General features: G+C 62.9%; 1 protein-coding gene across 1 annotated transcript in view; it reads right to left on the bottom strand.

The window, feature by feature from the left end:
* SSPO (SCO-spondin) overlaps nt 1-12,023 on the bottom strand; it is a 51,769-nt gene that overhangs the window by 32,565 nt on the left and 7,181 nt on the right. The window contains 30 exon segments of the mRNA XM_073898559.1: nt 184-293; nt 393-578; nt 899-1,003; nt 2,518-2,572; nt 2,710-2,863; nt 3,487-3,637; nt 3,745-3,927; nt 4,017-4,157; nt 4,275-4,427; nt 4,560-4,800; nt 4,894-4,985; nt 5,754-5,790; nt 5,792-5,952; nt 6,416-6,553; nt 6,556-6,636; nt 6,833-6,958; nt 7,156-7,325; nt 7,422-7,515; nt 7,680-7,829; nt 8,160-8,259; nt 8,261-8,270; nt 8,355-8,482; nt 8,612-8,808; nt 9,480-9,564; nt 9,567-9,616; nt 9,945-10,201; nt 10,388-10,482; nt 10,626-10,676; nt 10,679-10,817; nt 11,581-11,815. Coding sequence (XP_073754660.1) covers nt 184-293; nt 393-578; nt 899-1,003; nt 2,518-2,572; nt 2,710-2,863; nt 3,487-3,637; nt 3,745-3,927; nt 4,017-4,157; nt 4,275-4,427; nt 4,560-4,800; nt 4,894-4,985; nt 5,754-5,790; nt 5,792-5,952; nt 6,416-6,553; nt 6,556-6,636; nt 6,833-6,958; nt 7,156-7,325; nt 7,422-7,515; nt 7,680-7,829; nt 8,160-8,259; nt 8,261-8,270; nt 8,355-8,482; nt 8,612-8,808; nt 9,480-9,564; nt 9,567-9,616; nt 9,945-10,201; nt 10,388-10,482; nt 10,626-10,676; nt 10,679-10,817; nt 11,581-11,815 — 3,875 coding nt within the window.

Below are 12,023 nucleotides of genomic sequence, written 5' to 3'. Positions count from 1 at the left end.
CACCTCAGCCACTGTGATAGCCTCTGATGCCCTTTTGACAGCCCCTGTTCCTGACAGGTGTTCAACAGGCCTCTAAGGTAGGAATGTCCCTCGGGGAGACTGGAAGGCGCTCGGGGACAAAGACGGTGGGACCCACAAAGAGGCATGATGGGCCACTGACCCAGGAGGCTCGGGCAGCCGTACCTCGGCTGGGGGCAGGATACCAGGCAGGAAGTCAGTATAGCTGTGCCAGTGTAGACCATCGCTGCTGAACTGGAGCAAGGCCGAGGACCCAGCCCCCTGCGCCATGATGCCTGGGGGGGTGGGGCAGGGGTCCGAGCTGAAAGAGTGAGCGCCACCCCCAGCCCACCATCACAGCCCAGTCCTCCAGCCCCCACCCCCACTGCACTGACCAGTGAGGTTCCGGGGCAGCAGCAGGTCCAACAGCAGGTAGGGGGGCCGGGTGTGCGGCTGAGTGCTCCAACCCGGATAGCCAGGCCCCTTGGTGGGAGCCCCCAGGAGGGCAGCCTGGGTGGGGGGCTCCAGCTTCAGGCTTCCCTCGGGGAGGCGGGCCAGGCCCAGCGGGGAATAGCAGGGGTCTGAGTGCAGAGGAGAGAGGGACTGGAGTGGGAGAAGAGCAGACGGTGGCAGAAGCCTACCAGGGGAACAGTCAGGAGGTCACAAGGGGAGCTGAGGCATGCCAAGGGCCCCATGTTGACCTTGACCCGGGATGGAAGGGTGGTCCAGAGAGGACAGTCAGACCAGCAACTTGAGCCAGGATGACTTCCAGATCCTTAGGGTAACTGTCCCCCCATGGAAGGCGGGGGTAAATCCCAGTGAGCCAGCCTGCCTCCCCTCCTGGCTGGGTGACCCCTGGGCAATGTCCACTCTCTGTTCCACGACAGCTCGTGGCCCTCACCTCCAGGTGGAGGCAGAACGTAGGTGACCAGAGGGGGTCCGATCTGGGCACTGAAGGCTGGAGAGGGGGCAGGAGTGGCCAGGGGGTGGACCGTCTGGTTCTCTCCTGTGTAGGGAAACTCAGGGTTCAGGAGAGAGAGACTTGCAGATAGGCTCACACTGACCCCTGGCCCGGCACCCAGGTCTCTCCCCATTTCTTGGAGCACTTTCTCTCCCAGGACTTCCCGGAAGCCCCCAGAACAACCTCCCAGCTGGAAAAGGCCTGTCCTCCTTCCCTTGGCATGAGCTGATGGTTTCCACTTGCACTGAATATTTAGAGAACGTAGAATAAAACCGCCAGTCTGAAATCACTTGAGGACCAGGACCAAGCAGCGGCAGTTCCTAATCCAGGGCTACTGTTGCTAATAGGGGACTTCTGTGGGCGCTATATGAGGGTATCTCTGGATGGAAGCAGGGTTGGGATCTAACTCCCACTTGCCAACTAACTTGTACAGTGAACAACCGGTACAACTGTGTACGCTGGCTCTCCTCTAACCTCAGCTGCCTGTAGGTACACTTTACAGATAAGGAATCCGGACCCATAAACGCATTAGTTTTCAAGTCTTTGTATTTTCCTGTTTCATTTACTTATTTCTATTTTTTTAAAGATTTTATTTATTTATTTGCCAGAGATAGAGATACCGACAGAGAGCATGAGTGGGGAGGAGAGGGAGAAGCAGGCTCCCCGCTGAGCAGGGGCCAGAACCCTGGGATCATGACCTAAGCCGGAGGCAGATGCTCAACCAACTGAGCCACCCAGGTGCCCCTTGCTATTTCATTTATAACTCGGTTTCCTCTTTAAAAAGTTCAACTTTGGGGCGCCTGGGTGGCTCAGTTGGTTAAGTGACTGCCTTCAGCTCAGGTCATGATCCTGGAGTCCCGGGATCGAGTCCCACATCAGGCTCCCTGTTCAGCAGGGAGTCTGCTTCTCCCTCTGACCCTCCCCGTCTCATGCTCTCTCTCTGTCTTATTCTTTCTCTCTAAATAAATAAATAAAATCTTTAAAAAAAATAAAATAAAATAAAATAAAATAAAAAGTTCAACTTTGGGCGCCTGGGTGGCTCAGTCGTTAAGCGCCTGCCTTTGGCTCAGGTCATGATCCCAGGGTCCTGGGATCGAGCCCCACATGGGGCTCCCTGCTCGGCGGGAAGTCTGCTTCTCCCTCTGCCACTCCCCCTGCTTGTTCCCTCTCTTGCTGTGTCTCTCTCTGGCAAATAAATAAATAAAGTCTTGAAAAAAAATAAAAATAAAAAGTTCAACTTTGTCTCAGTTGCTCTTAGGGGAAAGGGAAGCAACCCCAGACCTGGCCCAGTAGAATCAGAGAAAAGAAAGCACCCTCAAGGCGGGAGGCAGAAAGCCCCAAAAGGACAGAGGAGGCAGGCAGAGACTGAGACCTGACCTCAGGAGGGCAGAGACCAGTCCTCCCACCCAGAGGGCCCCTTCCTTCCCCAGCATCCAGGACCCAGGCTCCCAGCACCCTGAGGCCTGGGTAGCCACGGACCCCCGGACTCAGTGCTGCCACCTGGGGCTCCCGCTGAGCACCTGCTGTCCTCCTGCCCTTGGGGTCACCCTGCCACTCACCAGGCGGGGCGCAGCGGCAACATGAACCTCCCATTGCCTCCACCAGGACCCAGTCCTGTGGACACAAGAGTCAGGCTGGACATGCCGAGCTGGCCACTGCCAACCTCCGACCCAGTCTATCAGCTGCCTGCAACCCTGGCCTTTGCACCCTGCGCCTCCCCCGGCCCAGCCCAGGCCCCTCTGCCCCCTCACCTGGGGGCAACTGCCCAGTGGGCAGTACGGGGAGCAGTGCACGGTGCCGCTGGGCAGACACTGGCAGAGTGTGCAGGGGCCCTCTCGCCAGCGCTCCCCCACGCCGCGGAGCCGGCCCTGCCACTCACAGCCCGCACAGGCCTCTGTCCGGCACCTGGAAGAAGGGCCACCGCATGCCTGCCCAGCGGGCTCACCCAGGCCACCAACCTGTCCTGATTTGCCTCGAGTGAGTGGCTTCCCAGGACTTCCCCGTGATAAAACTGGCACGGTCCTGAGCCGACTGGGATGCTCGGGCTTCCTATCACCCAGATCCCACCCCTGCACCCGAGAAACTGCAACTAGCCCCAGAGAGGGGTGTGGAAGCAAGCGGTGCCACAACCCTGGCCCATGGAGCCCATTTCAGAGGGGGATGGACAGGCAGATATGACTACACCCCGCAACCCTCCCCCCCACCGACCCCCCCTACCTTCAGAGGCATGGGGGTGCAAACCAGAGGACCCATACCTGTCCCTAGATTTGTGGGCTCCCTACATCCCCCTTTCAGACTTGGAGGGTGTAACATTGATGCAGGAGAAGGCCAGGGGTTCCCCAAAACTGTGCTGGGAGTCCTGGTGTTTAGACTAATAAGGCTCAGAGTCGGGGGGGGTTTCCTCATCTGGGGTCCACGGTGCATATGGAAGCATCTCGAATGAGAAAGAGCTCACCAGCAGCTTCCTAACTGGGAGCCAGAGGCGAGGGGAAAAGGTCCCTGCGGGTCCCCGGGGAAGGTGCAAGTACCTGCGGGCCTTGCGGTGGATGCCTCGGCACTGGCGACCTTGGCCGGAGAGGTGGGGGTTGTTGGGGTTCCGGAAGGACCACTGAATGTTCTGGCTCCCACAGGGGCCCAAGCACTCAGCCCAGGGGGACCAGGAGGACCAGCCACAGTTCACTGAGGGAGGGCCAAGAGTCAGGGGCTGGGAGAGGGCTGGGTGCCCAGCTGGGTGGCCTGGGAGGGGACGAGGGAGGCCTGAGGAAAGGCCAAGGGCGGGGCCTCACCGGCACAGCCAGGGTCGGGCCGACAGCGCTGAGGCCGCCCGTCTTGGCAGGTGCAGAGCTGGCAGTCGGCCTCGATGCGCTGCCCAGGCCAGTACCGCTTGTTATCCAGCAGGCAGGGGCACTGCCGGGGCCACACGCACCGCCCCTCGCTGCCCAGCACCTGGCCTGCAGGGCACCAGCAGCCTAGGGGAGGCCCGGGGTGAGGCTTCCCTGCAGAGAGCTCCACCTCCACAGACACGCCTGCCACCCCCTGGGCCCAGAGCCCCCCTTACCTGGGCTGCTGCAGGTCTGGTTAGCCACGCACACAGCCTGACCAGAGATTTCAGCACAAGTCAGAGGGCAGGGGGCACAGGGCCAGAACACCAACTGCCCAGAGCAGGTGGCATTAGGGCAGCCATCCTGAGGGCAGGGCCCTGAGAGAAAATCAGAACCAGAGTCTGGGAAAGGTGGGTCCCCTGCGGACACAAGCCACCCACCAGCAAGCCCACCACACCCTCCTCCCAGCTGTGCCCCCCCTTCCTGGCACTCACTGGTCTGAAAGGTGGTGGGAGGGCCCCCGGGCAGCATGGCACAGGTCCGGCCCCCATTCTGGGGAGGGTGGCACTGTCGCTGACAGGTCATGGTGCCCATGCATGGCTCAGTGCACAGGGACCAGGGAGACCAGGAGGTCCATTCGCCATCCACTGTGAGCAGGAGGGGCAGGACGCGTTGGTGGGCTTGAGGCCAGGCTGTGAGCCCTGTGGTCTTCCTCTCCCTTGCTCTCTCTGGGCCCCCACCTGCCCCGCTGGCCCTCCCAGGCACCCCAGGCCCCTCACCTGGGCAGGAGGCCGTGAAGCAGGCCTGAGTCTGGTGCTCAGGGCCTGGGCAGTGCTGCAGCACCGGGAGACCCGGGGGCGGGGGGGGGGAGCAGTGGCGGCTCCGGCCCTGCACCCCAGGACCACACATCTGGCTGCATGGCCCCCATGAGTTCCAGGTGCCCCAGGCCCCACAGCCCTGCTCTTCTGGGGAAGGCCCTAGCTCCCCGGCCAAATCACAGTCAGGCTGCCCATCACAAACCTGGGGAGGGAACGGGAGCAAGGTTCCTTTCGAGTTGGGTGGCACAATGGCTCTGTTTCCTGAGTCACCCACTCCCCCACCCCACCCCCTCACCAGCTGGAAACTGATGCAGGGGCCATCAGGGCAGGAGTATTCCCGGCAGGGAGCCCTGGTTCCGTTGGGGCCTCCTGGGGCTGTCATTCCCTCTGGGGAAGGGAAGAGAAAACAGACCAGGAGTGAGAACTGCCCCCCACCCCCACCCCCCACCAGCAGCCTTGGCCTCCATCAGGGGAGCAGTGTCCCTCCCACAGCCCAGCTCATCCTCGCCCTGGGAACAGTCAGCGATCCCATCACAGAGCTGCTCAGGGTTCAGGCACAGCTGGGGAACCAAACCACAGGGGACAGCTGGGGGGGGGGGAGCTTGTGGGCACCAGAGGAGTGTCCCGTTGAGCCCCTGCGCCTCCCACCCAATCTCTGCAGAGGGGCCGGCAGGGAGGAACCAAAGCAGGGGAGGGCAAGCAGGAGGCAGAGCCAACACTGAACCTGAACCTAGCTCCAAAACACCTTTGGGAGGGGTCCAGGAAGGGCAGGCAGACCTGGGGAGGAGTCGGAGCCTGTGGACAGCTGCCCCCTCCTCCCAGGGACCGGTGGCCGGGACAGGAGGGGTTGCTTCGCAGGGGCACAAAGGGAACGCCCGGGTCTGGTGGGGTGGAGCTGGAGGGCTAGCCCTCCAAACAGGCCCACTTCCCGTGCCTGCAGAGCCGCTGCCCACTCTCTTATCCCTTCTTGCCCAAATGTGGGCAGAGACAAAAGCCCCTTTCTTCTCTCCCCTGGGCCTGGGTGGGAGGGCAAAGGTCTTCAAAGAGAGTTTCGTGAAAAAGATCAAAGGAGGCTCCGAGGCCGCAGGCGTGCGGCTGGGGCCGGGGGTGGGGAGAGACGGGGCCCCGCCGGCTGCGCGGCGGCCCGGCTCTCACCGCAGGCGTTGGGGCCCTCGTCCGAGCCGTCGGGGCAAGTGCGGCACGCCGTCGCACAGCTGCGCGGGGGACACGCAGGGCGGGTCGCAGCCGTGCTCGTCGCTGCCGTCGGCGCAGTCCTCCTCGCGGGCGCAGCGCCAGCCCCGGGGCGCGCACTCGCCGCTGCCGCACGGGAATTCGAGCGGGCCGCAGGGCGGCGCTGCGGCGGGCACCCGCGCTAGACCCGGCGGGGGGAGCCTCGCCCGGCCCACCCCCTCCACCCCCCCACCCCCGCCTCCGCCGCCTCCGCCGCCCGCCTCCCCGCGCCGGCCCTGCCCGCCCCTTTCCTGCGCCCGACTTCCCCCACCTCCAGCCCCTCTCCACGTCCAGGCGCGCCCGCATTTCGCCGCCTCCCCCCCATTGGCTTCCCAAAAGCTCGCCCCTCGCCTAGGAATTGCATTGACCGCCCCAATCCCCTCATGTCAGTGGGAGCGCCTCGATGTCAAGAAGTAAGACCGGGACTCTTCCAGGCGCTCTCAAACCCCTTTCAGGAGGCTGGGTCTGTGCCCGCTCCTCACCCCCAGCACCTGCCCCAGTGCCTCCCTCTGAGATGCTCTTCCCACCCCTCTTTCCCAGGCCTCTGGATTCCGGCTCTCTCACCCCTTTTCCTCCAGGACACTCACCGGAGCTGGCGCTGGCCGGGGGAGTTGGTGCAGTCCCCCCAAAACCCGCGGAAGGGCCAGGCACAGTGCCCGCTGAGGGAGTGGGCAGCGAAGGGAAGGGGCAGTGCCCGGGTCCCTCGTCGGCTCCATCCGGGCAGTCCAGATTCCGTCACACAGCAGGACGGCCCCCACGCAGGTGCCATCAATGCAGGACAGCTCCCCAGCAGAGCAGTTCAGCTGCCCTGCAGCCGGAGAAAGCTGGAGCTGGTCCCAAGGCACTGCCCCTTAAGCTGGCTGTTTGGGGTGCCCCTATTCACACACCTCCGGGTGCGAGCTTCCTAGCAGGAACGTGAACTGGTGAAGGAGGGGAGGCAGGAAGGTTGGGGCTCAGTGGGAGGGGCTGCCTGGGGGACTGGAGTCCTGAGCTAGCCCATCCACCCAGACAGGCCTCCTCGTCAGCGGCGTCCGGACCGTCGGGATGCCCGTCACAGAGCAGGGCGGGGGGCAGGCAGTGGCCGGAGCTGCAAGACATCTGCCCCTCCCCACAGCCTGGCGTGGCACAGCCTGGCATGGGGCAAGCAGTCAGGGTCAGGATGACAAAGGGTCCTAGAGGAGCCCCCCGACGCCAGAAAGACCAGAACAGCCCTGCCCACCAGCCATAACTGCTGCCACTGTGAGCAGCAGCTCAGGACACGTTGTAGTGATGCGTTCGAGGACTGACCGTCACTCAGCCACTGCCCCAGCCAGGCAAGGACACTCACCCTCCTCGTCTGAGCCATCACCACAGTCATCCTGGTTGTCACAAAGCCACCTGTGGGGCACACGGTGCCCACTCTCCCGGCATGGGGCCTCTCCCTCCGCACAGCCAGGCTCCAGCTCCCCACAGCAGGTACTGTCGCTCCCGCAGAGCCACTGGCTTTCCTGGCCTGTGCTGAGCGCACAGCGTCCTGGGATCAGTCACAGCACTGGGCCTTGCCAGCCCGGGGGCAGGGAGGCTCCCCAGGGCCCTCCCCCCTCCCCCACTCACCAGTTCCCACAGTCCTTCTGCAGCACAGTCCCCGGCGGGAAGAAGCGGCCCCCTGACTCACAGGGCTAGGAAGCTGGTTCTAAGCAGACTCCTCCTGGGATCACAGAGGGCAGGACTGGAGCAAAAGGGGCACAGCGGCCCCTAGCGCCAGCCCTGCTCCCATGGCCCCGGGGCCCCTTTTCCCTCCCCCCCCCCCCCCCCCCCACCCCCCCCACCCCGGCGCCCTGCCTCCCCTCTGCAGATTCTGACCCTACCCACCATGCAGCAGAGTCCCCTCGGGGCAGAAGCAGCCCTCCACACAGGCGACAGCCTGGCAGTGCCACCCGGGCTCAGAACCACGGTCATGGCAGGTCGGGGGCCACATGGGGCCACAGGCCTCATACACCTGGCCCCCTTCACACTGCAGAGCTGGGGAGAGAGGAGAGAGGCTTGGGTCACCGTGGTGCAAGGGCACCAGGATGCAACAGCAGCAGGCGAGGCAGCCCAAGATGAGACACACGGAGGGCACGGGGAGCAAGGTGCAGACTCTTGCTGAGCCCCTCCCAAGGCTGTTTGCAACATGAAAGTTCTACGGGAAAGCAAGCTCGGCATGCTTGGTTCATCTAGAAAAGTGTGCCCACCACACATATTTGCCCTTGAATGACACGTGGCTTGCTTGCAGGCCAGGGGGAACATTCACGAAGGAGCTGAGGGCACGGTGGGATTGGGCACTGGGGACCGAGTGCAGGGCACACTCACGGCAGAGCTCCTGGCTGCGCCAGCGCACAGGGAGCCCGTGGTGGGCACACTCGTCTGCATAGGTGGCAATGGCCGAGCAGAGACACTCACAGTCGCCCCCCCGAATCGCAGCTGTGGAAGGGATCGGTCAGCCCCTGGATGCGTCCCCACCCCCTGGCCCCCATTCCCACCCTGTCCCCGGCTCGCCCCTCTCACCCGCACGCGTCATACACACACCACTCGTAGTGCTGCTGCGGGGGCACCTCTGCGCGGCACCGGGCAAAGAGTGACTGCAGCATCACCCCGCAGTGGCCGCGGGCCCAGCTGGCCCGGTGGGCGTTCACCTGTGGGCACAGCACCGTGGACCAGCCAGACCCCATCCGCAGCACCCGGCCTCCGGATCCCCCCTCCCGCCCCCCACAGGTTTCCTGCAGCGGCCCCCCACGCCCTTCCCCCTGCCTGCCGGTGCTCACGGTGCAGGGGTGTGGCAGGTCTCCTGGCTCGGGGCAGAGCGGACTCAGGTGCCAGGAGTGGGCAGCCAGCTCAGCTGTGGGTTCCAGGACGCCCTGGCGGCTCCGCAGGTCATTACTGGCATCTCCATCAAAATCTCCACACAGCCCAGGCACACGGCCACAGAACTGTGGGGACAGCTGCACCAGGACCCGGGTGCCTGGAGGGCCGCAGGGGGCAGCATTGTGGAGAAATGACCCCATGGGCCTTCCTCAGGGCCCGGGGCGGGAGAAGACCGAGGGCGGGTATTCTGTGGGCCTGTTTGACCGTCTGCACAGGTACCACCACCTGGTTTTTTGCGGAGGCTGATTGACGATGATAAGAGACATACACCTTGGGGGGGCTAGGGCGAAAGTGGGAGCCTACTCTCCCGACCAAACCCAGGTTAGGGGGAGCAGGGAAATTCTCCAGCCGGCTGGATTCCGGGCGGGAACCAGGCTCCAAGACAGACTGTGACACCCACCAGCCCCAGAGACCTTGGTGGCCGGAGGCTCAGAGGGCAGCCCCACCGTGCTGACCAGAGAACTCCTTCCCATGCCAGGGGTTACTTTGGTTTTCCTCAATTTCTCAGTAACTGTTATTTCTAAAATGCCAACTGCTTGGGTTTGGGTGGTGGGAGGTTAGGTTTATTTTCATTTCTTCTTTCCCAAACTGTGTATTTTCTAAATGTTTCTTTGGTGAGGAGGTATTGCTTTTACATTGAAGAGAAACATAATTTTAAAAACATAATTTGGGAACTCCCGCCACTCGTATGGAAGAGGAAGAGTCGGGGCGGGGGGGAGTCAGCCTCATGATGCTAAGGCGGGCATGGGTCAGGGGTGGGGGCCTGACCTCCATCCCAGAGCAGGCTGAGGCCCGGGCGGGTTGTGAGCAGCAGGAAGAGACCAGCACGGCGCAGACTCAGCCCAGGGCCTGTGTGTAGACCTTGCGGTCCGTTATGCTCACATCATTCACGGTCACCGCCCGGCCTAGGGAGGAAGAGAGGCGTTCGGGCTCTGCCTTGGAGTCGAAGGGCTCCCAGATCCCCAGGAACCCCTCCCCAGCCTGCCTCCAACCTTCCTTTTGCTTCTCCAGCTACGTGCCCTTGGGCAAGTCATTAGGCCTCTCTGGGCTTTAATTTCTTGGAGCCTTCCAGAATTAGGATTCCCAGCCAAGAGGAGAGAGGAGAGGCACCAGCCCCGCTGCAGGAAGGGGGAGCGGTGGGGGACCCCAGGCCTTGCCCCCCCCCCCGCAGAAGTGTGATGCCGCCGGCGTGCCCCTCCCCCCGGCAGTGCCACCCTTCCACGTTGCGGCCACCTCTGAGCATGTGCACAACAGTGCTCTGTAGTTGCACGGTCAGGGCCTTGGTGCAGGTGAGCCCACTGGCCCCACAGGGCAGGTTCTGGACAGAGACGCTGAACCGGCCGCTGGCCTCTCGAACCAGCAGATATTCGCAGGCTCCGGGGAAGGTGAAAGCCAGCCCATCGAAGGTCATGTAGTGGGGGGCACCCGATGCCTGGCACCATCCGCCGCACCGGTGGCCCGTGCAGTGCCACTGCCGAGCCTGACATACACTGTGGGTGAGGAGTGGGGTTGGGGAGAGAGAGGCATGAGAACAAAGACCCAGAGCTGTATCCAGGGGATGTAGCTGTCCAGGTTCCAAGCAGCAGACCCTGAGCGTGGGGCAGTCCTGGAGAGCTCCCCTTGCCCAGGCCAGTCTGGATATCCCACCTCATCCCAGTTCAAGGGGCTAGGCATACCAAATGTTGCAGTCCTCCTGGATGGTAGCATTGGGCGGATACCACTGCCCTCCGTGACGGCAGGGACAGAGCTCAGGAGGCACGCAGTGCTCGTTCTGGGCAGAGGCCGGGGACAAAGGGGCACCTTGGGGGGCTGCCTGACCCGCCACTCACTGTTTCAGACACCCAGGGGGGCTAGGGCAGCGCCCTGGGTGGAGTAGGGGCCACGGTGCCCCGTGCAGCCCCCTCCCAGACTTACCAGCAGCACGGTGCCTGGGGGACAGACACAGCTCCCTGTGCTGTCCGGGGGGGGCAGGAGTGGTTGGCACCAGGGCTGTCACAAGTGAGGAGGTAGGCACCAGGGACATAGACAAGGTCACGGGGGCAGAATGTCTGCTGGGGGCCACAGTGGTGAGCAGAGCAATTCCAGAGGCCCCTCTCCTGACAGACACTGCCAAGGAATGGGAGGCAGGTAAGAGGCAGGCCCAAGGCAGGCCCAGGCGCCTCTGGTCTGACCTGGGAGAGTCTCAGGAACCCACGGAGTCCAAGCCCCTAACGTTGACTCTGGAGACCTGAGCATCTCACCCCCCACACCTCAGTTACAAGCACAGGAAGTGGGGCTGCTCCCCGCACCAGCCATATGTGGGATGGACATGGTCACCCTTTCCTGCCCCAGCTCCAATGGGGCCATTCTCTGGGCTCTGAGGTTCTCAAAGAACCCCATTCCCAGCCAGGTAGGAGAGGGATTCTCTGAAGTCTCATCCTCACCCACCAAGCCCTGGCCATTGGCCCTGCCTCCACAGGTCCAGAACTGGCCTTTACTTCTCCCTAACCCTTGGAAGAGCCTCTGGACCACACTCAACCAGAATTCAGAGATCTGGGTTCTAGTCCTTCATCATTAAACAGCTGTGTGACTCTGCAAGCCGTGTGGCCTATTAGAACCTCAGTTTCCTCATCTGCAAAATGGGAACAATTCTTCCACTTCCTACTTTACTAGGTCATTGTAAGAATGAGGCAGAATTACATAAGATGATGTACAAGAGTGCTTTATAGGCCTGAAGTGCTCCACAACGAGGCGAAGCCATGAGTGCTCTGTTGCCCCGCGAGTGCATGCCAGGCCCTAACCCACAGGGCTACAAGCCCGGCCCCTTTTCTCTAAGTTCCACCTCTTCACCCCCAAGCCCTGTGCCTCCCCCCAAGGCCACCGCCCTCACCAGCGGTTGCAGTCCTTCATGGTGGCACTGCCAGGGGCATAGCGATGAGTTCCAAGCTGGCAGGAGCACAAGCTGGGGGCCACGCACTTGCCCTCGGGGTCCCACAGCAGTCCTGGGGGGCAGTTACAACCAGCCACACAGCTGCCCAGCTCCCCAAGGTCTTCTGGCTCCCCACAGTTTCGACCACACGCTGGGCTACACTCCTGGTACTCCTGGCCCCCAGGACACGGGACAGCTGGGCACAGAGACACATGCAGGTCAGGGGCATAACTGCTGCTGCTTGGCCCGCCCTTCTGGAATTCCGAAACAAGGCAAGCCCAGCAACCTGCCAAGGTCCGAGGGCCTCCTGGGCACCTTCCCCTGCGGCAAAGCTTTTGGATCCCTCTGGGCTATTGCTAGAAGGGGCTGGGAGGAGGAGCCTCAGGGTGGGGCTGGCTGGCTGA

Source organism: Callorhinus ursinus, unplaced genomic scaffold (assembly GCF_003265705.2).
Source record: "Callorhinus ursinus isolate GAN/ISIS: 27379988/994484 unplaced genomic scaffold, GSC_fseal_2.0 scaffold12, whole genome shotgun sequence".
Taxonomy (NCBI): Eukaryota; Metazoa; Chordata; class Mammalia; order Carnivora; family Otariidae; genus Callorhinus; species Callorhinus ursinus.
Note: the sequence above shows the minus strand (reverse complement) of the source record. Positions and strands in the feature narration are given on the sequence as shown.